We start from the raw sequence: 25,193 nt of genomic DNA, 5'->3' as shown, positions 1-25,193 counted from the left end.
CAGTGAGACTGTGTGTATCTGATGGACGGGCGTGTGTGTCACAGTGAGACTGTGTGTGTCTTATGGACGGGCGTGTGTTTCACAGTGAGACTGTGTGTATCTGATGGACGGGCGTGTGTTTCACAGTGAGACTGTGTGTGTATCTGATGGACGGGCGTGTGTTTCCCAGTGAGACTGTGTGTATCTGATGGACGGGCGTGTGTTTCCCAGTGAGACTGTGTGTGTATCTGATGGACGGGCGTGTGTTTCACAGTGAGACTGTGTGTGTATCTGATGGACGGGTGTGTGTTTCACAGTGAGACTGTGTGTGTATCTGATGGACGGGCGTGTGTTTCCCAGTGAGACTGTGTGTATCTGATGGACGGGCGTGTGTTTCACAGTGAGACTGTGTGTATCTGATGGATGGGCGTGTGTTTCACAGTGAGACTGTGTGTGTCTGATGGACGGGCGTGTGTTTCACAGTGAGACTGTGTGTGTCTTATGGACGGGCGTGTGTGTCACAGTGAGACTGTGTGTATCTGATGGACGGGCGTGTGTGTCACAGTGAGACTGTGTGTGTCTTATGGACGGGCGTGTGTTTCACAGTGAGACTGTGTGTATCTGATGGACGGGCGTGTGTTTCACAGTGAGACTGTGTGTGTATCTGATGGACGGGCGTGTGTTTCCCAGTGAGACTGTGTGTATCTGATGGACGGGCGTGTGTTTCCCAGTGAGACTGTGTGTGTATCTGATGGACGGGCGTGTGTTTCACAGTGAGACTGTGTGTGTATCTGATGGACGGGTGTGTGTTTCACAGTGAGACTGTGTGTGTATCTGATGGACGGGCGTGTGTTTCCCAGTGAGACTGTGTGTATCTGATGGACGGGCGTGTGTTTCCCAGTGAGACTGTGTGTATCTGATGGACGGGTGTGTGTTTCACAGTGAGACTGTATGTGTATCTGATGGACGGGCGTGTGTTTCCCAGTGAGACTGTGTGTATCTGATGGACGGGCGTGTGTTTCACAGTGAGACTGTGTGTATCTGATGGACGGGCGTGTGTTTCACAGTGAGACTGTGTGTATCTGATGGACGGGCGTGTGTTTCCCAGTGAGACTGTGTGTATCTGATGGACGGGTGTGTGTTTCACAGTGAGACTGTGTGTGTATCTGATGGACGGGCGTGTGTTTCCCAGTGAGACTGTGTGTATCTGATGGACGGGCGTGTGTTTCACAGTGAGACTGTGTGTATCTGATGGACGGGTGTGTGTTTCACAGTGAGACTGTGTGTATCTGATGGACGGGCGTGTGTTTCCCAGTGAGACTGTGTGTATCTGATGGACGGGCGTGTGTTTCACAGTGAGACTGTGTGTATCTGATGGACGGGCGTGTGTTTCCCAGTGAGACTGTGTGTGTATCTGATGGACGGGCGTGTGTTTCCCAGTGAGACTGTGTGTGTATCTGATGGACGGGTGTGTGTTTCACAGTGAGACTGTGTGTGTCTGATGGACGGGTGTGTGTTTCACAGTGAGACTGTGTGTATCTGATGGACGGGCGTGTGTTTCCCAGTGAGACTGTGTGTATCTGATGGACGGGCGTGTGTTTCACAGTGAGACTGTGTGTGTATCTGATGGACGGGTGTGTGTGTCACAGTGAGACTGTGTGTATCTGTGGCTGATTCCTCTCTCCGGCTGTGCAGTCTCAGGATTTTCAGTTCTCTGTTTTGCATGGTGTGGGCCGGGAAATTCCTCTCCGAATTCCTCACGTGTTCAGTCTATAAGCCCCAGGTCAGCTGGAGTGGTCCCTTCCCCACTGGGAACCAGCAGCATGTGGAAGCCATAAAGGACTGGGCTATACTGTGAGATCATCGCTGATCGGGCTGGAACCCGACGGGAACATGAATTAGATGCGGTTTCGTTTAACCGCTTCCCTGCCAGTGCATCCAAAACAGTTGTTTTTCCTTCGCAAATAGTTTTGAGGTTTCTGCCCAAATCCCACGTTGGATTATAAAATCCAATTTTAGTTTCCTGTTTTGGAGAATATGTGAATACCTGGGGGGGGGGGGGGGGGTTATTTTAGTAGCTTTTCACTGTTACTTTGGAATGATTTATTCCGTCCGTGGCTCGTGTCGCACGCTCTGTGATATAACGAGTGTTTTGCAGATGTGCAAACCTATTAAGCATCTACTAGATACTATAGAAACAGCCGTGGCTAATGGCAGAGAAGACGTTGCAGGGCTGAGTGACCTCATTGTTCCTCCCATAGCAGCTGTTACACGTGTTTAACTCCTTGGCCGCGTGCGGCGCTCCGGCAGTGAAGGGGCGAGCGTGAGCGTGTCTGTGTGTTTAACTCCGTGGCCGCGTGCGGCGCTCCGGCAGTGATGGGGCGAGCGTGAGCGTGTCTGTGTGTTTAACTCCGTGGCCGCGTGCGGCGCTCCGGCAGTGAAGGGGCGAGCGTGAGCGTGTCTGTGTGTTTAACTCCGTGGCCGCGTGCGGCGCTCCGGCAGTGAAGGGGCGAGCGTGAGCGTGTCTGTGTGTTTAACTCATTGGCCGCGTGCGGCGCTCCGGCAGTGAAGGGGCGAGCGTGAGCGCGTCTGTGTGTTTAACTCCGTGGCCGCGTGCGGCGCTCCGGCAGTGAAGGGGCGAGCGTGAGCGTGTCTGTGTGTTTAACTCCGTGGCCGCGTGCGGCGCTCCGGCAGTGAAGGGGCGAGCGTGAGCGTGTCTGTGTGTTTAACTCCGTGGCCGCGTGCGGCGCTCCGGCAGTGAAGGGGCGAGCGTGAGCGTGTCTGTGTGTCTAACTCCGTGGCCGCGTGCGGCGCTCCGGCAGTGATGGGGCGAGCGTGAGCGTGTCTGTGTGTTTAACTCCGTGGCCGCGTGCGGCGCTCCGGCAGTGAAGGGGCGAGCGTGAGCGTGTCTGTGTGTTTAACTCCGTGGCAGCGTGCGGTTCTCCGGCAGTGAAGGGGCGAGCGTGAGCGTGTCTGTGTGTTTAACTCCGTGGCCGCGTGCGGCGCTCCAGCAGTGAAGGGGCGAGCGTGAGCGTGTCTGTGTGTTTAACTCCGTGGCCGCGTGCGGCGCTCCGGCAGTGAAGGGGCGAGCGTGAGTGTGCCTGTGTGTTTAACTCCGTGGCCGCGTGCGGCGCTCCGGCAGTGAAGGGGCGAGCGTGAGCGTGTCTGTGTGTTTAACTCCGTGGCCGCGTGCGGTTCTCCGGCAGTGAAGGGGCGAGCGTGAGCGTGTCTGTGTGTTTAACTCCGTGGCCGCGTGCGGCGCTCCGGCAGTGAAGGGGCGAGCGTGAGCGTGTCTGTGTGTCTAACTCCGTGGCCGCGTGCGGCGCTCCGGCAGTGAAGGGGCGAGCGTGAGCGTGTCTGTGTGTTTAACTCCGTGGCCGCGTGCGGCGCTCCGGCAGTGAAGGGGTGAGCGTGAGCGTGTCTGTGTGTCTAACTCCGTGGCCGCGTGCGGCGCTCCGGCAGTGAAGGGGCGAGCGTGAGCGTGTCTGTGTGTTTAACTCCGTGGCCGCGTGCGGTTCTCCGGCAGTGAAGGGGCGAGCGTGAGCGTGTCTGTGTGTTTAACTCCGTGGCCGCGTGCGGTTCTCCGGCAGTGAAGGGGCGAGCGTGAGCGTGTCTGTGTGTTTAACTCCGTGGCCGCGTGCGGCGCTCCGGCAGTGAAGGGGCGAGCGTGAGCGTGTCTGTGTGTCTAACTCCGTGGCCGCGTGCGGCGCTCCGGCAGTGAAGGGGCGAGCGTGAGCGTGTCTGTGTGTTTAACTCCGTGGCCGCGTGCGGCGCTCCGGCAGTGAAGGGGTGAGCGTGAGCGTGTCTGTGTGTCTAACTCCGTGGCCGCGTGCGGCGCTCCGGCAGTGAAGGGGCGAGCGTGAGCGTGTCTGTGTGTTTAACTCCGTGGCCGCGTGCGGCGCTCCGGCAGTGAAGGGGCGAGCGTGAGCGTGTCTGTGTGTTTAACTCCGTGGCCGCGTGCGGCGCTCCGGCAGTGAAGGGGCGAGCGTGAGTGTGTCTGTGTGTTTAACTCCTTGGCCGCGTGCGGCGCTCCGGCAGTGAAGGGGCGAGCGTGAGCGTGTCTGTGTGTTTAACTCCGTGGCCGCGTGCGGCGCTCCGGCAGTGATGGGGCGAGCGTGAGCGTGTCTGTGTGTTTAACTCCGTGGCCGCGTGCGGCGCTCCGGCAGTGAAGGGGCGAGCGTGAGCGTGTCTGTGTGTTTAACTCCGTGGCCGCGTGCGGCGCTCCGGCAGTGAAGGGGCGAGCGTGAGCGTGTCTGTGTGTTTAACTCCGTGGCCGCGTGCGGCGCTCCGGCAGTGAAGGGGCGAGCGTGAGCGCGTCTGTGTGTTTAACTCCGTGGCCGCGTGCGGCGCTCCGGCAGTGAAGGGGCGAGCGTGAGCGTGTCTGTGTGTTTAACTCCGTGGCCGCGTGCGGCGCTCCGGCAGTGAAGGGGCGAGCGTGAGCGTGTCTGTGTGTTTAACTCCGTGGCCGCGTGCGGCGCTCCGGCAGTGAAGGGGCGAGCGTGAGCGTGTCTGTGTGTCTAACTCCGTGGCCGCGTGCGGCGCTCCGGCAGTGATGGGGCGAGCGTGAGCGTGTCTGTGTGTTTAACTCCGTGGCCGCGTGCGGCGCTCCGGCAGTGAAGGGGCGAGCGTGAGCGTGTCTGTGTGTTTAACTCCGTGGCAGCGTGCGGTTCTCCGGCAGTGAAGGGGCGAGCGTGAGCGTGTCTGTGTGTTTAACTCCGTGGCCGCGTGCGGCGCTCCAGCAGTGAAGGGGCGAGCGTGAGCGTGTCTGTGTGTTTAACTCCGTGGCCGCGTGCGGCGCTCCGGCAGTGAAGGGGCGAGCGTGAGTGTGCCTGTGTGTTTAACTCCGTGGCCGCGTGCGGCGCTCCGGCAGTGAAGGGGCGAGCGTGAGCGTGTCTGTGTGTTTAACTCCGTGGCCGCGTGCGGTTCTCCGGCAGTGAAGGGGCGAGCGTGAGCGTGTCTGTGTGTTTAACTCCGTGGCCGCGTGCGGCGCTCCGGCAGTGAAGGGGCGAGCGTGAGCGTGTCTGTGTGTCTAACTCCGTGGCCGCGTGCGGCGCTCCGGCAGTGAAGGGGCGAGCGTGAGCGTGTCTGTGTGTTTAACTCCGTGGCCGCGTGCGGCGCTCCGGCAGTGAAGGGGTGAGCGTGAGCGTGTCTGTGTGTCTAACTCCGTGGCCGCGTGCGGCTCTCCGGCAGTGAAGGGGCGAGCGTGAGCGTGTCTGTGTGTTTAACTCCGTGGCCGCGTGCGGCGCTCCGGCAGTGAAGGGGCGAGCGTGAGCGTGTCTGTGTGTTTAACTCCGTGGCCGCGTGCGGCGCTCCGGCAGTGAAGGGGCGAGCGTGAGTGTGTCTGTGTGTTTAACTCCTTGGCCGCGTGCGGCGCTCCGGCAGTGAAGGGGCGAGCGTGAGCGTGTCTGTGTGTTTAACTCCGTGGCCGCGTGCGGCGCTCCGGCAGTGAAGGGGCGAGCGTGATCGTGTCTGTGTGTTTAACTCCGTGGCCGCGTGCGGCGCTCCGGCAGTGAAGGGGCGAGCGTGAGTGTGTCTGTGTGTTTAACTCCGTGGCCGCGTGCGGCGCTCCGGCAGTGAAGGGGTGAGCGTGAGTGTGTCTGTGTGTTTAACTCCTTGGCCGCGTGCGGCGCTCCGGCAGTGAAGGGGCGAGCGTGAGCGTGTCTGTGTGTCTAACTCCGTGGCAGCGTGCGGCGCTCCGGCAGTGAAGGGGCGAGCGTGAGTGTGTCTGTGTGTTTAACTCCTTGGCCGCGTGCGGCGCTCCGGCAGTGAAGGGGCGAGCGTGAGCGTGTCTGTGTGTCTAACTCCGTGGCCGCGTGCGGCGCTCCGGCAGTGAAGGGGCGAGCGTGAGCGTGTCTGTGTGTCTAACTCCGTGGCCGCGTGCGGCGCTCCGGCAGTGAAGGGGCGAGCGTGAGCGTGTCTGTGTGTTTAACTCCGTGGCCGCGTGCGGCGCTCCGGCAGTGAAGGGGCGAGCGTGAGTGTGTCTGTGTGTTTAACTCCGTGGCCGCGTGCGGCGCTCCGGCAGTGAAGGGGCGAGCGTGAGCGTGTCTGTGTGTTTAACTCCTTGGCCGCGTGCGGCGCTCCGGCAGTGAAGGGGCGAGCGTGAGCGTGTCTGTGTGTTTAACTCCGTGGCCGCGTGCGGCGCTCCGGCAGTGAAGGGGCGAGCGTGAGCGTGTCTGTGTGTTTAACTCCGTGGCCGCGTGCGGCGCTCCGGCAGTGAAGGGGCGAGCGTGAGCGTGTCTGTGTGTTTAACTCCGTGGCCGCGTGCGGTTCTCCGGCAGTGAAGGGGCGAGCGTGAGCGTGTCTGTGTGTTTAACTCCGTGGCCGCGTGCGGCGCTCCGGCAGTGAAGGGGCGAGCGTGAGCGTGTCTGTGTGTTTAAGTCCGTGGCCGCGTGCGGCGCTCCGGCAGTGAAGGGGCGAGCGTGAGCGTGTCTGTGTGTTTAACTCCGTGGCCGCGTGCGGTTCTCCGGCAGTGAAGGGGCGAGCGTGAGCGTGTCTGTGTGTTTAACTCCGTGGCCGCGTGCGGCGCTCCGGCAGTGAAGGGGCGAGCGTGAGCGTGTCTGTGTGTCTAACTCCGTGGCCGCGTGCGGCGCTCCGGCAGTGAAGGGGCGAGCGTGAGCGTGTCTGTGTGTTTAACTCCGTGGCCGCGTGCGGCGCTCCGGCAGTGAAGGGGTGAGCGTGAGCGTGTCTGTGTGTCTAACTCCGTGGCCGCGTGCGGCGCTCCGGCAGTGAAGGGGCGAGCGTGAGCGTGTCTGTGTGTTTAACTCCGTGGCCGCGTGCGGCGCTCCGGCAGTGAAGGGGCGAGCGTGAGCGTGTCTGTGTGTTTAACTCCGTGGCCGCGTGCGGCGCTCCGGCAGTGAAGGGGCGAGCGTGAGTGTGTCTGTGTGTTTAACTCCTTGGCCGCGTGCGGCGCTCCGGCAGTGAAGGGGCGAGCGTGAGCGTGTCTGTGTGTTTAACTCCGTGGCCGCGTGCGGCGCTCCGGCAGTGAAGGGGCGAGCGTGAGCGTGTCTGTGTGTTTAACTCCGTGGCCGCGTGCGGCGCTCCGGCAGTGAAGGGGCGAGCGTGAGTGTGTCTGTGTGTTTAACTCCGTGGCCGCGTGCGGCGCTCCGGCAGTGAAGGGGTGAGCGTGAGTGTGTCTGTGTGTTTAACTCCTTGGCCGCGTGCGGCGCTCCGGCAGTGAAGGGGCGAGCGTGAGCGTGTCTGTGTGTCTAACTCCGTGGCAGCGTGCGGCGCTCCGGCAGTGAAGGGGCGAGCGTGAGTGTGTCTGTGTGTTTAACTCCTTGGCCGCGTGCGGCGCTCCGGCAGTGAAGGGGCGAGCGTGAGCGTGTCTGTGTGTCTAACTCCGTGGCCGCGTGCGGCGCTCCGGCAGTGAAGGGGCGAGCGTGAGCGTGTCTGTGTGTCTAACTCCGTGGCCGCGTGCGGCGCTCCGGCAGTGAAGGGGCGAGCGTGAGCGTGTCTGTGTGTTTAACTCCGTGGCCGCGTGCGGCGCTCCGGCAGTGAAGGGGCGAGCGTGAGTGTGTCTGTGTGTTTAACTCCGTGGCCGCGTGCGGCGCTCCGGCAGTGAAGGGGCGAGCGTGAGCGTGTCTGTGTGTTTAACTCCTTGGCCGCGTGCGGCGCTCCGGCAGTGAAGGGGCGAGCGTGAGCGTGTCTGTGTGTTTAACTCCGTGGCCGCGTGCGGCGCTCCGGCAGTGAAGGGGCGAGCGTGAGCGTGTCTGTGTGTTTAACTCCGTGGCCGCGTGCGGCGCTCCGGCAGTGAAGGGGCGAGCGTGAGCGTGTCTGTGTGTTTAACTCCGTGGCCGCGTTCGGCGCTCCGGCAGTGAAGGGGCGAGCGTGAGCGTGTCTGTGTGTTTAACTCCTTGGCCGCGTGCGGCGCTCCGGCAGTGAAGGGGCGAGCGTGAGCGTGTCTGTGTGTTTAACTCCGTGGCCGCGTTCGGCGCTCCGGCAGTGAAGGGGCGAGCGTGAGCGTGTCTGTGTGTTTAACTCCGTGGCCGCGTGCGGCGCTCCGGCAGTGAAGGGGCGAGCGTGAGCGTGTCTGTGTGTTTAACTCCGTGGCCGCGTGCGGCGCTCCGGCAGTGAAGGGGCGAGCGTGAGCGTGTCTGTGTGTTTAACTCCGTGGCCGCGTTCGGCGCTCCGGCAGTGAAGGGGCGAGCGTGAGCGTGTCTGTGTGTTTAACTCCGTGGCCGCGTGCGGCGCTCCGGCAGTGAAGGGGCGAGCGTGAGTGTGTCTGTGTGTTTAACTCCTTGGCCGCGTGCGGCGCTCCGGCAGTGAAGGGGCGAGCGTGAGCGTGTCTGTGTGTTTAACTCCGTGGCCGCGTGCGGCGCTCCGGCAGTGAAGGGGCGAGCGTGAGCGTGTCTGTGTGTTTAACTCCGTGGCCGCGTGCGGCGCTCCGGCAGTGAAGGGGCGAGCGTGAGCGTGTCTGTGTGTTTAACTCCGTGCCCGCGTGCGGCGCTCCGGCAGTGAAGGGGTGAGTGTGTCTGTGTGTTTAACTCCTTGGCCGCGTGCGGCGCTCCGGCAGTGAAGGGGCGAGCGTGAGCGTGTCTGTGTGTCTAACTCCGTGGCAGCGTGCGGCGCTCCGGCAGTGAAGGGGCGAGCGTGAGTGTGTCTGTGTGTCTAACTCCTTGGCCGCGTGCGGCGCTCCGGCAGTGAAGGGGCGAGCGTGAGCGTGTCTGTGTGTCTAACTCCGTGGCCGCGTGCGGCGCTCCGGCAGTGAAGGGGCGAGCGTGAGCGTGTCTGTGTGTCTAACTCCGTGGCCGCGTGCGGCGCTCCGGCAGTGAAGGGGCGAGCGTGAGCGTGTCTGTGTGTCTAACTCCGTGGCCGCGTGCGGCGCTCCGGCAGTGAAGGGGCGAGCGTGAGCGTGTCTGTGTGTTTAACTCCGTGGCCGCGTGCGGCGCTCCGGCAGTGAAGGGGCGAGCGTGAGTGTGTCTGTGTGTTTAACTCCTTGGCCGCGTGCGGAGCTCCGGCAGTGAAGGGGCGAGCGTGAGCGTGTCTGTGTGTTTAACTCCTTGGCCGCGTGCGGCGCTCCGGCAGTGAAGGGGCGAGCGTGAGTGTGTCTGTGTGTTTAACTCCGTGGCCGCGTGCGGCGCTCCGGCAGTGAAGGGGCGAGCGTGAGCGTGTCTGTGTGTTTAACTCCGTGGCCGCGTGCGGCGCTCCGGCAGTGAAGGGGCGAGCGTGAGCGTGTCTGTGTGTCTAACTCCGTGGCCGCGTGCGGCGCTCCGGCAGTGAAGGGGCGAGCGTGAGCGTGTCTGTGTGTTTAACTCCGTGGCCGCGTTCGGCGCTCCGGCAGTGAAGGGGCGAGCGTGAGCGTGTCTGTGTGTTTAACTCCTTGGCCGCGTGCGGCGCTCCGGCAGTGAAGGGGCGAGCGTGAGCGTGTCTGTGTGTTTAACTCCGTGGCCGCGTTCGGCGCTCCGGCAGTGAAGGGGCGAGCGTGAGCGTGTCTGTGTGTTTAACTCCGTGGCCGCGTGCGGCGCTCCGGCAGTGAAGGGGCGAGCGTGAGCGTGTCTGTGTGTTTAACTCCGTGGCCGCGTGCGGCGCTCCGGCAGTGAAGGGGCGAGCGTGAGCGTGTCTGTGTGTTTAACTCCGTGGCCGCGTGCGGCGCTCCGGCAGTGAAGGGGCGAGCGTGAGCGTGTCTGTGTGTTTAACTCCGTGGCCGCGTTCGGCGCTCCGGCAGTGAAGGGGCGAGCGTGAGCGTGTCTGTGTGTTTAACTCCGTGGCCGCGTGCGGCGCTCCGGCAGTGAAGGGGCGAACGTGAGCGTGTCTGTGTGTTTAACTCCGTGGCCGCGTGCGGCGCTCCGGCAGTGAAGGGGCGAGCGTGAGCGTGTCTGTGTGTTTAACTCCGTGGCCGCGTGCGGCGCTCCGGCAGTGAAGGGGCGAGCGTGAGCGTGTCTGTGTGTTTAACTCCGTGGCCGCGTTCGGCGCTCCGGCAGTGAAGGGGCGAGCGTGAGCGTGTCTGTGTGTTTAACTCCGTGGCCGCGTGCGGCGCTCCGGCAGTGAAGGGGCGAGCGTGAGCGTGTCTGTGTGTTTAACTCCGTGGCCGCGTTCGGCGCTCCGGCAGTGAAGGGGCGAGCGTGAGCGTGTCTGTGTGTTTAACTCCGTGGCCGCGTGCGGCGCTCCGGCAGTGATGGGGCGAGCGTGAGCGTGTCTGTGTGTTTAACTCCGTGGCCGCGTGCGGCGCTCCGGCAGTGAAGGGGTGAGCGTGAGCGTGTCTGTGTGTTTAACTCCGTGGCCGCGTGCGGCGCTCCGGCAGTGAAGGGGCGAGCGTGAGCGTGTCTGTGTGTTTAATTCCCTGGCAGCGTGCGGCGCTCCGGCAGTGAAGGGTCGAGCGTGAGCGTGTCTGTGTGTTTAACTCCGTGGCCGCGTGCGGCGCTCCGGCAGTGAAGGGGCGAGCGTGAGCGTGTCTGTGTGTTTAACTCCGTGGCCGCGTTCGGCGCTCCGGCAGTGAAGGGGCGAGCGTGAGCGTGTCTGTGTGTTTAACTCCGTGGCCGCGTGCGGCGCTCCGGCAGTGATGGGGCGAGCGTGAGCGTGTCTTTGTGTTTAACTCCGTGGCCGCGTGCGGCGCTCCGGCAGTGAAGGGGTGAGCGTGAGCGTGTCTGTGTGTTTAACTCCGTGGCCGCGTGCGGCGCTCCGGCAGTGAAGGGGCGAGCGTGAGCGTGTCTGTGTGTTTAATTCCCTGGCAGCGTGCGGCGCTCCGGCAGTGAAGGGGCGAGCGTGAGCGTGTCTGTGTGTTTAAGTCCGTGGCCGCGTGCGGCGCTCCGGCAGTGAAGGGGCGAGCGTGAGCGTGTCTGTGTGTTTAACTCCGTGGCCGCGTGCGGTTCTCCGGCAGTGAAGGGGCGAGCGTGAGCGTGTCTGTGTGTTTAAGTCCGTGGCCGCGTGCGGTTCTCCGGCAGTGAAGGGGCGAGCGTGAGCGTGTCTGTGTGTTTAACTCATTGGCCGCGTGCGGCGCTCCGGCAGTGAAGGGGCGAGCGTGAGCGTGTCTGTGTGTTTAACTCCGTGGCCGCGTGCGGCGCTCCGGCAGTGAAGGGGCGAGCGTGAGCGTGTCTGTGTGTTTAAGTCCGTGGCCGCGTGCGGTTCTCCGGCAGTGAAGGGGCGAGCGTGAGCGTGTGTGTGTGTTTAATTCCCTGGCAGCGTGCGGCGCTCCGGCAGTGAAGGGGCGAGCGTGAGCGTGTCTGTGTGTTTAAGTCCGTGGCCGCGTGCGGTTCTCCGGCAGTGAAGGGGCGAGCGTGAGCGTGTCTGTGTTGGCTGGGATCTGGGATGCTGGAATTTGGGTGACGGTCACATGGGACGCTGCTTCCCTTTGGGGTCTCTGTGTAACGCGCGGCGCGTTCTGTCTCCCCAGGATTACCCGTCGCTCGCGCTGCTCGGGGAGAAACTGTCGGAGAATAACATCCACCTGATATTCGCTGTGACGAAAAGTCATTACGTGCTCTACAAGGTAACCCGGAAACGCCACTGCGACAGCCGGAAACACCGCAGCGACAGTCCTGCGCTTACCGAGACATGCTGCGGGCCTCGGACTACCCGTAAAGTTAGGGACTGGTTCATCTGGGACTAGTTTAGCACAGGGGTGGACAACTCCAGTCCTTAAGGGCCACCAATAGGTCAGGTTTTTGGGATATCCCTGCTTCAGCGCAGGTGGCTCAGTCAGTGGCTCAGTCGAAGTAACGGTGCTCGATATAATGATACAAAAGCCCAATGTCGCGCTTGGGATGAATCCCTCCCCAGCCCTCAGAAGGCTGTATACCGAGGTTAGCTCAGACTGCGCGGGGCTCCGGAGAGAGCTCCATTTTAAGCCCCCGGACCCTTTAATATTTCTCCTAAAGCATCAGATATTAACACCCCCTGAAAGGGCGAGACACCCCAAATATTAGTGATTAGTGATTAGCATTGCAGCATGTCTGCGTTCGGGCAGCGATTATTCCCACCGCTGATGCATTAGTTAGTTACGGATGTGGGGTGCCCCCGTACGGATGTGGGGTGCCCTTGTACAGATGTGGGGTGCCCCCTTACGGATGTGGGGTTCACACGCTGCAGATTTTCCCTCCGTGCCGCGGCTCCGTTCCCTGGTGTCTGGGAAAGAAGTTAAGCCTCACAGAGCCGATAAGTGAGGGTGTGGCCCCCGGACTGCTGGTTTAAACTAGCTCCCTGCATAAGCCAGCCCCGGGGCAGGAGCAGGGGCCTCGGGGCAGGGGCAGGAGCAGGGAGGGGGAGGAATAAATAATAGGTTCACTTATTAACCACATCAGTGCTGGTGGGGCAAAGCAGAAGTTTAAGAGATACCCCCTCTCCAAAATCTAACGCATTGGTGCCCCAGTAATTACTGCCTCCCTCACCCCATAACTAACACGTAGAGGGCGGTCTGATAATGGGGGTGTCGAGAGCAGAGTGGGTAATTATCCCCTAAACCAGCCTGGCAGACCCGGCAGGGGTGTGTGTTAGAGTTCCCCTGCAGTGTGCAGTGTGCGCTGGATGTGCACAGTGATACTAATACTGTATAATGCCGAGCTTTTCTCCCCGGGAGGCGCTGCGGCTAATCTCCGCGTCTCCGTTTCCTGCAGAACTTTACGTCTCTGATTCCCGGGGCCACGGTGGAGATTCTGGACCAGGACTCGCAGAACATTATCCAGCTGATTATTAACGCTTACAACGTGAGTCATTCTTACTTTGTATCGCATCATTACCACTGCTAGAGTGGGAGGGCCACATTCCAGATCAGTACTGAGAGCTCACGTAGAGAGCAGTCTCTAAAGGCAGAATTCTGATAAGTGTCCCTGTCACTTGTTAACAGTTCAAATCTCTTCACCATACAGTGTATCCGTGTGTGCAATGCTTCTCTCGTCTCAAGCAGTTCTCTCTCTCTCTGCCTGTCTCTCTGTCTGCCTGTCTCTCTCTCTCTGTCTGCCTGTCTCTCTCTCTCTCTCTGCCTGTCTCTCTTTCCTGCTGTCTATCTCTGTCTGCCTGTCTGTTTCTCCCTCTGCCTGTCTCTCTCTCTGTCTGCCTGTCTCTCTATCTGCCTGTCTCTCTCTCTGTCTGCCTGTCTCTCTCTCTCTCTGTCTGCCTGTCTCTCTTTGCCTGCTGTCTATCTCTGTCTGCCTGTCTGTTTCTCCCTCTGCCTGTCTCTTTCTCCCTCTGCCTGTCTCTTTCTCCCTCTGCCTGTCTCTTTCTCCCTCTGCCTGTCTCTTTCTCTCTGTCTGCCTGTCTCTCTGTCTGCCTGTCTCTGTCTGCCTGTCTCTCTCTCTGCCTGTCTCACTCTCGCTCTTTCTCTCTCTGCCTGTCTCTCTCTCTGTACCTGTCTGTTTCTCTCTCTGCCTCTCTCTCTCTGCCTCTCGCTCTCTCTCTCTTGTGCCAGTCTCTCTCTCGCTCTCTCCTGCCTGTCTCTCTCTCTCTCTCCTGCCTGTCTCTCTCTCTCCTGCCTGTCTCTCTCTCTCTATCTCTGCCTGTCTCTCTCTCTCTCCCTCTCGTGTCTCTCTCGCTCTCTCCTGCCTGTCTCTTTCTCTCTCTGGCTGTCTCTCTGTCTCTCTCTTTCTCTGCCTATCTCTCTCATGCCTGTCTCTGTCTCTCTGCGTCTCTGCCTGTCTCTGTCTCTCTGTGTCTCTGCCTGTCTCTCTCTCTCTCTCTTTCGTGCCTGTCTCTCTGAATCTTTTTTCCTCCTGGCACATATATTATATTACATGTTTTCTTAGAAATGGAAATTTTCAGACTAAAGTGTAATTAGAAGTGAAGGAAATGACTGGAATAAAATGTAAGTCGGAGAGTTCGAGTTTAATGTTCCGAGCTGCGAGCGCGGAGATTCTGCATGTAGCTGCGCCGCAGAGATATACACCGGAGGTTAGGAGGTCGGACTGCGAGTTTAATGTTCCGAGCTGCGAGCGCGGAGATTCTGCATGTACCTGCGCCGCAGAGATATACACCGGAGGTTAGGAGGTCGGACTGCGAGTTTAATGTTCCGAGCTGCGAGCGCGGAGATTCTGCATGTACCTGCGCCGCAGAGATATACACCGGAGGTTAGGAGGTCGGGGAGTGCGAGTTTAATGTTCCGAGCTGCGAGCGCAGAGATTCTGCATGTACCTGCGCCGCAGAGATATACACCGGAGGTTAGGAGGTCGGACTGCGAGTTTAATGTTCCGAGCTGCGAGCGCAGAGATTCTGCATGTACCTGCGCCGCAGAGATATACATCGGAGGTTAGGAGGTCGGACTGCGAGTTTAATGTTCCGAGCTGCGAGCGCGGAGATTCTGCATGTACCTGCGCCGCAGAGATATACACCGGAGGTTAGGAGGTCGGACTGCGAGTTTAATGTTCCGAGCTGCGAGCGCGGAGATTCTGCATGTACCTGCGCCGCAGAGATATACACCGGAGGTTAGGAGGTCGGACTGCGAGTTTAATGTTCCGAGCTGCGAGCGCAGAGATTCTGCATGTACCTGCGCCGCAGAGATATACATCGGAGGTTAGGAGGTCGGACTGCGAGTTTAATGTTCCGAGCTGCGAGCGCGGAGATTCTGCATGTACCTGCGCCGCAGAGATATACACCGGAGGTCGGACTGCGAGTTTAATGTTCCGAGCTGCGAGCGCGGAGATTCTGCATGTACCTGCGCCGCAGAGATATACACCGGAGGTTAGGAGGTCGGACTGCGAGTTTAATGTTCCGAGCTGTGAGAGCGGAGATTCTGCATGTACCTGCGCCGCAGAGATATACACCAGAGGTTAGGAGGTCGGACTGCGAGTTTAATGTTCCGAGCTGCGAGCGCGGAGATTCTGCATGTACCTGCGCCGCAGAGATATACACCGGAGGTTAGGAGGTCGGACTGCGAGTTTAATGTTCCGAGCTGCGAGAGCGGAGATTCTGCATGTACCTGCGCCGCAGAGATATACACCGGAGGTTAGGCGGTCGGACTGCGAGTTTAATGTTCCGAGCTGCGTGCGCGGAGATTCTGCATGTACCTGCGCCGCAGAGATATACACCGGAGGTTAGGAGGTCGGACTGCGAGTTTAATGTTCCGAGCTGCGAGCGCGGAGATTCTGCATGTACCTGCGCCGCAGAGATATACACCGGAGGTTAGGAGGTCGGACTGCGAGTTTAATGTTCCGAGCTGCGAGCACAGAGATTATGCATGTACCTGCGCCGCAGAGATATACACCGGAGGTTAGGAGGTCGGACTGCGAGTTTAATGTTCCGAGCTGCGAGCGCGGAGATTCTGCATGTACCTGCGCCGCAGAGATATACACCGGAGGTTAGGAGGTCGGACTGCGAGTTTAATGTTCCGAGCTGCGAGAGCGGAGATTCTGCATGTACCTGCGCTGCAGAGATATACACCGGAGGTTAGGAGGTCGGACTGCGAGTTTAATGTTCCGAGCTGCGAGCGCGGAGATTCTGCATGTACCTGCGCCACAGAGATATACACCGGAGGTTAGGAGGTCGGACTGCGAGTTTAATGTTCCGAGCTGCGAGCGCGGAGATTCTGCATGTACCTGCGCCACAGAGATATACACCGGAGGTTAGGAGGTCGGGGACTGCGAGTTTAATGTTCCGAGCTGCGAGCTCAGAGATTCTGCATGTACCTGCGCCGCAGAGATATACACCGGAGGTTAGGAGGTCGGACTGCGAGTTTAATGTTCCGAGCTGCGAGAGCGGAGATTCTGCATGTACCTGCGCCGCAGAGATATACACCGGAGGTTAGGAGGTCGGACTGCGAGTTTAATGTTCCGAGCTGCGAGCTCGGAGATTCTGCATGTACCTGCGCCGCAGAGATATACACCGGAGGTTAGGAGGTCGGACTGCGAGTTTAATGTTCCGAGCTGCGAGAGCGGAGATTCTGCATGTACCTGCGCCGCAGAGATATACACCGGAGGTTAGGAGGTCGGACTGCGAGTTTAATGTTCCGAGCTGGGAGAGCGGAGATTCTGCATGTACCTGCGCCGCAGAGATATACACCGGAGGTTAGGAGGTCGGACTGCGAGTTTAATGTTCCGAGCTGCGAGCGCGGAGATTCTGCATGTACCTGCGCCGCAGAGATATACACCGGAGGTTAGGAGGTCGGGGAGTGCGAGTTTAATGTTCCGAGCTGCGAGCGCAGAGATTCTGCATGTACCTGCGCCGCAGAGATATACACCGGAGGTTAGGAGGTCGGACTGCGAGTTTAATGTTCCGAGCTGCGAGCGCAGAGATTCTGCATGTACCTGCGCCGCAGAGATATACATCGGAGGTTAGGAGGTCGGACTGCGAGTTTAATGTTCCGAGCTGCGAGCGCGGAGATTCTGCATGTACCTGCGCCGCAGAGATATACACCGGAGGTTAGGAGGTCGGACTGCGAGTTTAATGTTCCGAGCTGCGAGCGCGGAGATTCTGCATGTACCTGCGCCGCAGAGATATACACCGGAGGTTAGGAGGTCGGACTGCGAGTTTAATGTTCCGAGCTGCGAGCGCAGAGATTCTGCATGTACCTGCGCCGCAGAGATATACATCGGAGGTTAGGAGGTCGGACTGCGAGTTTAATGTTCCGAGCTGCGAGCGCGGAGATTCTGCATGTACCTGCGCCGCAGAGATATACACCGGAGGTCGGACTGCGAGTTTAATGTTCCGAGCTGCGAGCGCGGAGATTCTGCATGTACCTGCGCCGCAGAGATATACACCGGAGGTTAGGAGGTCGGACTGCGAGTTTAATGTTCCGAGCTGTGAGAGCGGAGATTCTGCATGTACCTGCGCCGCAGAGATATACACCAGAGGTTAGGAGGTCGGACTGCGAGTTTAATGTTCCGAGCTGCGAGCGCGGAGATTCTGCATGTACCTGCGCCGCAGAGATATACACCGGAGGTTAGGAGGTCGGACTGCGAGTTTAATGTTCCGAGCTGCGAGAGCGGAGATTCTGCATGTACCTGCGCCGCAGAGATATACACCGGAGGTTAGGCGGTCGGACTGCGAGTTTAATGTTCCGAGCTGCGTGCGCGGAGATTCTGCATGTACCTGCGCCGCAGAGATATACACCGGAGGTTAGGAGGTCGGACTGCGAGTTTAATGTTCCGAGCTGCGAGCGCGGAGATTCTGCATGTACCTGCGCCGCAGAGATATACACCGGAGGTTAGGAGGTCGGACTGCGAGTTTAATGTTCCGAGCTGCGAGCACAGAGATTATGCATGTACCTGCGCCGCAGAGATATACACCGGAGGTTAGGAGGTCGGACTGCGAGTTTAATGTTCCGAGCTGCGAGCGCGGAGATTCTGCATGTACCTGCGCCGCAGAGATATACACCGGAGGTTAGGAGGTCGGACTGCGAGTTTAATGTTCCGAGCTGCGAGAGCGGAGATTCTGCATGTACCTGCGCTGCAGAGATATACACCGGAGGTTAGGAGGTCGGACTGCGAGTTTAATGTTCCGAGCTGCGAGCGCGGAGATTCTGCATGTACCTGCGCCACAGAGATATACACCGGAGGTTAGGAGGTCGGACTGCGAGTTTAATGTTCCGAGCTGCGAGCGCGGAGATTCTGCATGTACCTGCGCCACAGAGATATACACCGGAGGTTAGGAGGTCGGGGACTGCGAGTTTAATGTTCCGAGCTGCGAGCTCAGAGATTCTGCATGTACCTGCGCCGCAGAGATATACACCGGAGGTTAGGAGGTCGGACTGCGAGTTTAATGTTCCGAGCTGCGAGAGCGGAGATTCTGCATGTACCTGCGCCGCAGAGATATACACCGGAGGTTAGGAGGTCGGACTGCGAGTTTAATGTTCCGAGCTGCGAGCTCGGAGATTCTGCATGTACCTGCGCCGCAGAGATATACACCGGAGGTTAGGAGGTCGGACTGCGAGTTTAATGTTCCGAGCTGCGAGAGCGGAGATTCTGCATGTACCTGCGCCGCAGAGATATACACCGGAGGTTAGGAGGTCGGACTGCGAGTTTAATGTTCCGAGCTGGGAGAGCGGAGATTCTGCATGTACCTGCGCCGCAGAGATATACACCGGAGGTTAGGAGGTCGGACTGCGAGTTTAATGTTCCGAGCTGCGAGCGCGGAGATTCTGCATGTACCTGCGCCGCAGAGATATACACCGGAGGTTAGGAGGTCGGGGAGTGCGAGTTTAATGTTCCGAGCTGCGAGCGCGGAGATTCTGCATGTACCTGCGCCGCAGAGATATACACCGGAGGTTAGGAGGTCGGACTGCGAGTTTAATGTTCCGAGCTGCGAGCGCGGAGATTCTGCATGTACCTGCGCCGCAGAGATATACACCGGAGGTTAGGAGGTCGGACTGCGAGTTTAATGTTCCGAGCTGCGAGCGCGGAGATTCTGCATGTACCTGCGCCGCAGAGATATACACCGGAGGTTAGGAGGTCGGACTGCGAGTTTAATGTTCCGAGCTGCGAGCGCGGAGATTCTGCATGTACCTGCGCCGCAGAGATATACACCGGAGGTTAGGAGGTCGGACTGCGAGTTTAATGTTCCGAGCTGCGAGAGCGGAGATTCTGCATGTACCTGCGCCGCAGAGATATACACCGGAGGTTAGGAGGTCGGGGAGTGCGAGTTTAATGTTCCGAGCTGCGAGCGCGGAGATTCTGCATGTACCTGCGCCGCAGAGATATACACCGGAGGTTAGGAGGTCGGACTGGGAGTTTAATGTTCCGAGCTGCGAGCGCGGAGATTCTGCATGTACCTGCGCCGCAGAGATATACACCGGAGGTTAGGAGGTCGGACTGCGAGTTTAATGTTCCGAGCTGCGAGAGCGGAGATTCTGCATGTACCTGCGCCGCAGAGATATACACCGGAGGTTAGGAGGTCGGACTGCGAGTTTAATGTTCCGAGCTGTGAGAGCGGAGATTCTGCATGTACCTGCGCCGCAGAGATATACACCGGAGGTTAGGAGGTCGGACTGCGAGTTTAATGTTCCGAGCTGCGAGAGCGGAGATTCTGCATGTACCTGCGCCGCAGAGATATACACCGGAGGTTGGACTGCGAGTTTAATGTTCCGAGCTGCGAGCGCGGAGATTCTGCATGTAGCTGCGCCGCAGAGATATACACCGGAGGTTAGGAGGTCGGGGACTGCGAGTTTAATGTTCCGAGCTGCGAGCGCGGAGATTCTGCATGTACCTGCGCCGCAGAGATATACACCGGAGGTTAGGAGGTCGGACTGCGAGTTTAATGTTCCGAGCTGCGAGAGCGGAGGTTCTGCATGTACCTGCGCCGCAGAGATATACACCGGAGGTTAGGAGGTCGGGGACTGCGAGTTTAATGTTCCGAGCTGCGAGCGCGGAGATTCTGCATGTACCTGCGCCGCAGAGATATACACCGGAGGTTAGGAGGTCGGACTGCGAGTTTAATGTTCCGAGCTGCGAGAGCGGAGATTCTGCATGTACCTGCGCCGCAGAGATATACACCGGAGGTTAGGAGGTCGGACTGCGAGTTTAATGTTCCGAGCTGCGAGAGCGGAGGTTCTGCATGTACCTGCGCCGCAGAGATATACACCGGAGGTTAGGAGGTCGGGGACTGCGAGTTTAATGTTCCGAGCTGCGAGCGCGGAGATTCTGCATGTACCTGCGCCGCAGAGATATACACCGGAGGTTAGGAGGTCGGACTGCGAGTTTAATGTTCCGAGCTGCGAGAGCGGAGATTCTGCATGTACCTGCGCCGCAGAGATATACACCGGAGGTTAGGAGGTCGGGCTGCGAGTTTAATGTTCCGAGCTGCGAGCGCGGAGATTCTGCATGTACCTGCGCCGCAGAGATATACACCGGAGGTTAGGAGGTCGGACTGCGAGTTTAATGTTCCGAGCTGCGAGCGCGGAGATTCTGCATGTACCTGCGCCGCAGAGATATACACCGGAGGTTAGGAGGTTGGACTGCGAGTTTAATGTTCCGAGCTGCGAGCGCGGAGATTCTGCATGTACCTGCGCCGCAGAGATATACACCGGAGGTTAGGAGGTCGGACTGCGAGTTTAATGTTCCGAGCTGCGAGAGCGGAGATTCTGCATGTACCTGCGCCGCAGAGATATACACCGGAGGTTAGGAGGTCGGACTGCGAGTTTAATGTTCCGAGCTGTGAGAGCGGAGATTCTGCATGTACCTGCGCCGCAGAGATATACACCGGAGGTTAGGAGGTCGGACTGCGAGTTTAATGTTCCGAGCTGCGAGAGCGGAGATTCTGCATGTACCTGCGCCGCAGAGATATACACCGGAGGTTGGACTGCGAGTTTAATGTTCCGAGCTGCGAGCGCGGAGATTCTGCATGTAGCTGCGCCGCAGAGATATACACCGGAGGTTAGGAGGTCGGGGACTGCGAGTTTAATGTTCCGAGCTGCGAGCGCGGAGATTCTGCATGTACCTGCGCCGCAGAGATATACACCGGAGGTTAGGAGGTCGGACTGCGAGTTTAATGTTCCGAGCTGCGAGAGCGGAGGTTCTGCATGTACCTGCGCCGCAGAGATATACACCGGAGGTTAGGAGGTCGGGGACTGCGAGTTTAATGTTCCGAGCTGCGAGCGCGGAGATTCTGCATGTACCTGCGCCGCAGAGATATACACCGGAGGTTAGGAGGTCGGACTGCGAGTTTAATGTTCCGAGCTGCGAGAGCGGAGATTCTGCATGTACCTGCGCCGCAGAGATATACACCGGAGGTTAGGAGGTCGGACTGCGAGTTTAATGTTCCGAGCTGCGAGAGCGGAGGTTCTGCATGTACCTGCGCCGCAGAGATATACACCGGAGGTTAGGAGGTCGGGGACTGCGAGTTTAATGTTCCGAGCTGCGAGCGCGGAGATTCTGCATGTACCTGCGCCGCAGAGATATACACCGGAGGTTAGGAGGTCGGACTGCGAGTTTAATGTTCCGAGCTGCGAGAGCGGAGATTCTGCATGTACCTGCGCCGCAGAGATATACACCGGAGGTTAGGAGGTCGGGCTGCGAGTTTAATGTTCCGAGCTGCGAGCGCGGAGATTCTGCATGTACCTGCGCCGCAGAGATATACACCGGAGGTTAGGAGGTCGGACTGCGAGTTTAATGTTCCGAGCTGCGAGCGCGGAGATTCTGCATGTACCTGCGCCGCAGAGATATACACCGGAGGTTAGGAGGTTGGACTGCGAGTTTAATGTTCCGAGCTGCGAGCGCGGAGATTCTGCATGTACCTGCGCCGCAGAGATATACACCGGAGGTTAGGAGGTCGGACTGCGAGTTTAATGTTCCGAGCTGCGAGCGCGGAGATTCTGCATGTACCTGCGCCGCAGAGATATACACCGGAGGTTACCTTGTGATGAATCACTCCAAATATCGGGGACATGTTAATATCAAGGTATAAAGAAGGAAAAAAAAACAATCACATCCACATAAGAAATTTAAATTAAAAAAACCAACAGCAATACCAAGCTACAAATGCCCCCCAAATATTGGCATAATAATGTATTAATCTTTACCCTAAAGTGGTACAGATTAATATATTATCAGTCAATGTGCCTCCCCCAAAAAAATCAAGAAACACATCCAATGAAGAAACCTGTAAAAAGAGAAATTTACAAACATTGAATATGTTACTTACCATTAGAAGCGGTGGCCCTCCCACTCCCGGGGTAACAGGAAGCTCACGTACCTTGAAGGCCTCCAACAGCATCCGATACCATCGCCATGAAGATCCGGCTCAGGTACCCCAATCTTTTTTTTTCTTTCTTTAATCACCGTCTTCTATCTTCATCTGTAACCATTTCTTGTTCTTCTTTATCTTCTTTCTTCATCTGTCAATCCAAAATACCCCATGTTAAATCCCAGCCGATGCTGTCTCGTCGGCTTCTTGGGCTCAAATGAGGCGTCACGGCCTTAAATAGGGCTTGTGACGTCACATTTAGCCTCAAAATGGTTAAAAGTCACCTGATTGGCTGTTCAAACCATGTTCCGACTTTATTTTTTTTATTTTTTTACATGACGTCACTTAAAGGTAATGATGCTAGCCAATCAGAATGGTTGTGCTTCATTTGCCTTTAAGATGACTTCACTAAATCCAAGATGGCCGGCGTCACATGGTATTTCAGCCAATCAGAGTGTGGAATTGGTTCCCACGATCTGATTGGCTGAAATACCATGTGACGCCGGCTTCGTCACGTCATCTTAAAGGCAAATGAAGCACAGCCATTCTGATTGGCTGGCATCATTCCCTTTAAGTGACGTCATGTAAAAAATAAAAAATAAAGTCGGAACATGGTTTGAACAGCCAATCAGGTGGCTGTTAACCATTTTGAGGCTAAATGTGATGTCACAAGCCCTATTTAAGGCCGTGACGCCTCATTTGAGCCCAAGAAGCCGACGAGACAGCATCGGCTGGGATTTAACATGGGGTATTTTGGATTGACAGATGAAGAAAGAAGATAAAGAAGAACAAGAAATGGTTACAGATGAAGATAGAAGAAGGAGATTAAAGAAAGAAAAAAGAAGTTTGGGGTACCTGAGCCGGATCTTCATGGCGGATGGCATCGGATGCTGTTGGAGGCCTTCAAGGTACGTGAGCTTCCTGTTACCCCGGGAGTGGGAGGGCCACCGCTTCTAATGGTAAGTAACATATTCAATGTTTGTAAATGTCTCTTTTTACAGGTTTCTTCATTGGGTGTGTTTTTTTATTTTTTGGGGGAGGCACATTGACTGATAATATATTAATCTGTACCTCTTTAGGGTACAGATTAATACATTATTATTACAATATTTGGGGACATTTGTGGCTTGGTATTGCTGTTGGTTTTTTTAATGCCAGTTTCTTATGTGGATGTGATTGTTTTTTTTTTTTCCTGCTTAATGCTAATAAAATGTTTGCGATTGGTGTTCGTTTGTAGTTAATGTTGTATTATGTTAGCTAATGTGTTTTATGTTTACTTCAGAGATTGTTTGAATGTATTTCTTCGTTTTTTAATGTTTACATTCATTACTGTTGTAGTAATTCATTGGTTTGATTGGTTAGTGTTACTATTCATTTTCAGTTGGTTTAGGAATTAATTGGTTTCATTGGTTAATGGTTTAATTAATTCATTGTTGATGTTGTTACTGCTTGTATTCATTGGATTAGCTGGCTACTGTTTTTATTTACTTTATTTAGGTATGCTAATGCAGTGTTTAATAATGGGCAAATAATCTATTATCCATATCTGGATAATAGTAATTTTGCACATTATTGTACTGTATGTGTTAGAGCGGAGTGGGGGGGGGGGGTCGTGTATTGATGTTTGTTAAATCTTTTTTTAATATACATGTGTTTCACAGTGTAGATGAGCAGGGGGTCTCCGGAGCTGAACAGCATTGGTTTCAGGTCTGAGGACCCCCTACTTCAGGAGATACAGGCCTGGTTATGGGGTGCCAGTATCCCCCACACTTTCAAGCGTCCGCGTCACGTGACTGGGACATTGAAATTCTGCAGGGTATACCGGCACCCCATAACGGGGCTTGTATCTCCTGAAGTAGGGGGTCCTCAGACCTGAAACCAATGCTGTTCAGCTCCGGAGACCCCCTGCTCATGTACACTATTATTCAAATGTATGTATTTAGTATACGATCGCCTGTAACAGCCTTGCATGGAGATACAGAATCTCCATGCAAATGTTACATGCGGCTTTTTTTTCTAGCAGCTAGCGTACGGGGAGTTTAAGAACGCTAGCAGGGAAAAGCTTGCACGTATGATAAGCCAGTTTTTGGCCCGGCTGAGAGAAAATGGCCTCAAGGCCTTAGTGAATCGCGTCTCCGGCTTCCCTTTGTATCGGACGTGATTTTTGATTTCAAACAGACGCAAAAGCACGGAGCTTAGTGCATAGCCCCCTAAGTTCGCTAATTAAAGTCTCTTATTTTATTAGATTGTTGGCAAGATGCAGCAAATGCCTCCGGATCTGCCGAAACGCCGACACTATAATGTGTTATAGCAAAGGATTTGGTTTTGTGACATCCTCGGAGATGGATACATTGTAGCTCAGGACAATGTGATGAATTAATGTCTCCTCACTTTTCAAGGCTCTACATTACTCAGTCCCACTATACATCTCTCATTGTGGGGCCCTTGCAGAGAGCAGCGCTAGAATAAATTGGAGAGTTTAAGAAAAAGTAGCTTTAATGGAGAGTTTTATTCTCCATATGCAGAAATGGGCGAAGTCCGCTATTTTTAGCATTACTGCATGTGGAGAATTGTAAATGAGGAGATGCGCGCAGCTGAAAGGGAGAAAAAAAATCGCGCATTTTTTTTCCCCCCTATAGCCGGCGAGCTCCTGCTTCTTGCCAACTTTAGTTGGCGGAGAAAATTGGAGAAAATCGCGCCAAAAACAGCCGCTAGATGGCGAGCGCGCCTTTCTGAATTCGGATATTTTTCAGACTGGCGAGAATGTAGTTTCTCGCCAGCCGCGCGGCGAGATTTTCAAATAGAAAAAAAAATGGCGCTTTTTTCCTAACTCGCCATTTTCAGCTGTTTTTAGCGCGATTTTCTCCGGAAAATGGCGAGATTGCAAATAGCGCTGCTCTCTGCATGAGGCCCTAAATCCCCCTCCTCCTGGTCAAGGCAGTCTCCTTTCTAGCCCACTTGACTCGACTGTTCTATTATGGGCCAGACCCCTATTCCAGTCACTGCCCCCCACCCCTCAAACTCCGTCCCCCCCGTATCCACTTAGCAGCCTCTAATCTCACCTGGAAATGCGCCGCGTGTTTGGAGCATCTCAGTAGATATTATTAATGACTACAATGTCGCGTGCACACGGAAAAGACCCGCGCGGACCGCGACGCTCTCGGCTGCGTGCAGCGTGCTCCGTCTCAGCCGCCAGACATGCCTCTTAGATTGTAAGCTCTGCGGGGCATTGATTCCTTCCTCCAAATGTTCTTTTATGTATCACAACGGTCACGAGGAAGAAGCCTCGTTATTTTATGGAAACTAATACGGTTTCTTCCTTTATTAACCACTTTAAATGTGTCGCGGACGCACTGGGCAGGACGGAAATGCGCGTTTCTGAATATTATCATTATTACTGTAGCTGCCTTATTATTATTATTATTATTATTATTATTATTATTATTATTATTATTATTATGTTTCAGAATATTCGATCTAAGGTCGAGCTGACCGTTTCGGACAGTCCCGATGACCTGAGCCTCAGTTTTTCGGCCACGTGCCAGGACGGTTCGTCTTATCCTGGAGTTAAGAAGTGCGCGGGTCTGAAGATCGGCGACACGGTGAGTTTCCATGTGCGCGGGGCGGTTTAAATGATGATGTCTCTGGGTTATGATCCAAACACAACATCCCTTTAT

General features: G+C 56.8%; 1 protein-coding gene across 1 annotated transcript in view; it reads left to right on the top strand.

Moving 5' to 3' along the window:
* ITGB5 (integrin subunit beta 5) overlaps positions 1-25,193 on the top strand; it is a 152,774-nt gene that overhangs the window by 91,035 nt on the left and 36,546 nt on the right. The window contains exons 7-9 of the mRNA XM_075609898.1: positions 11,309-11,404; positions 12,528-12,617; positions 24,984-25,118. Coding sequence (XP_075466013.1) covers positions 11,309-11,404; positions 12,528-12,617; positions 24,984-25,118 — 321 coding nt within the window. The remainder of the gene's footprint in view (positions 1-11,308; positions 11,405-12,527; positions 12,618-24,983; positions 25,119-25,193) is intronic.

This window comes from Ascaphus truei, chromosome 7 (genome assembly GCF_040206685.1).
Source record: "Ascaphus truei isolate aAscTru1 chromosome 7, aAscTru1.hap1, whole genome shotgun sequence".
In the NCBI taxonomy this organism is placed as follows: domain Eukaryota; kingdom Metazoa; phylum Chordata; class Amphibia; order Anura; family Ascaphidae; genus Ascaphus; species Ascaphus truei.
Note: the sequence above shows the minus strand (reverse complement) of the source record. Positions and strands in the feature narration are given on the sequence as shown.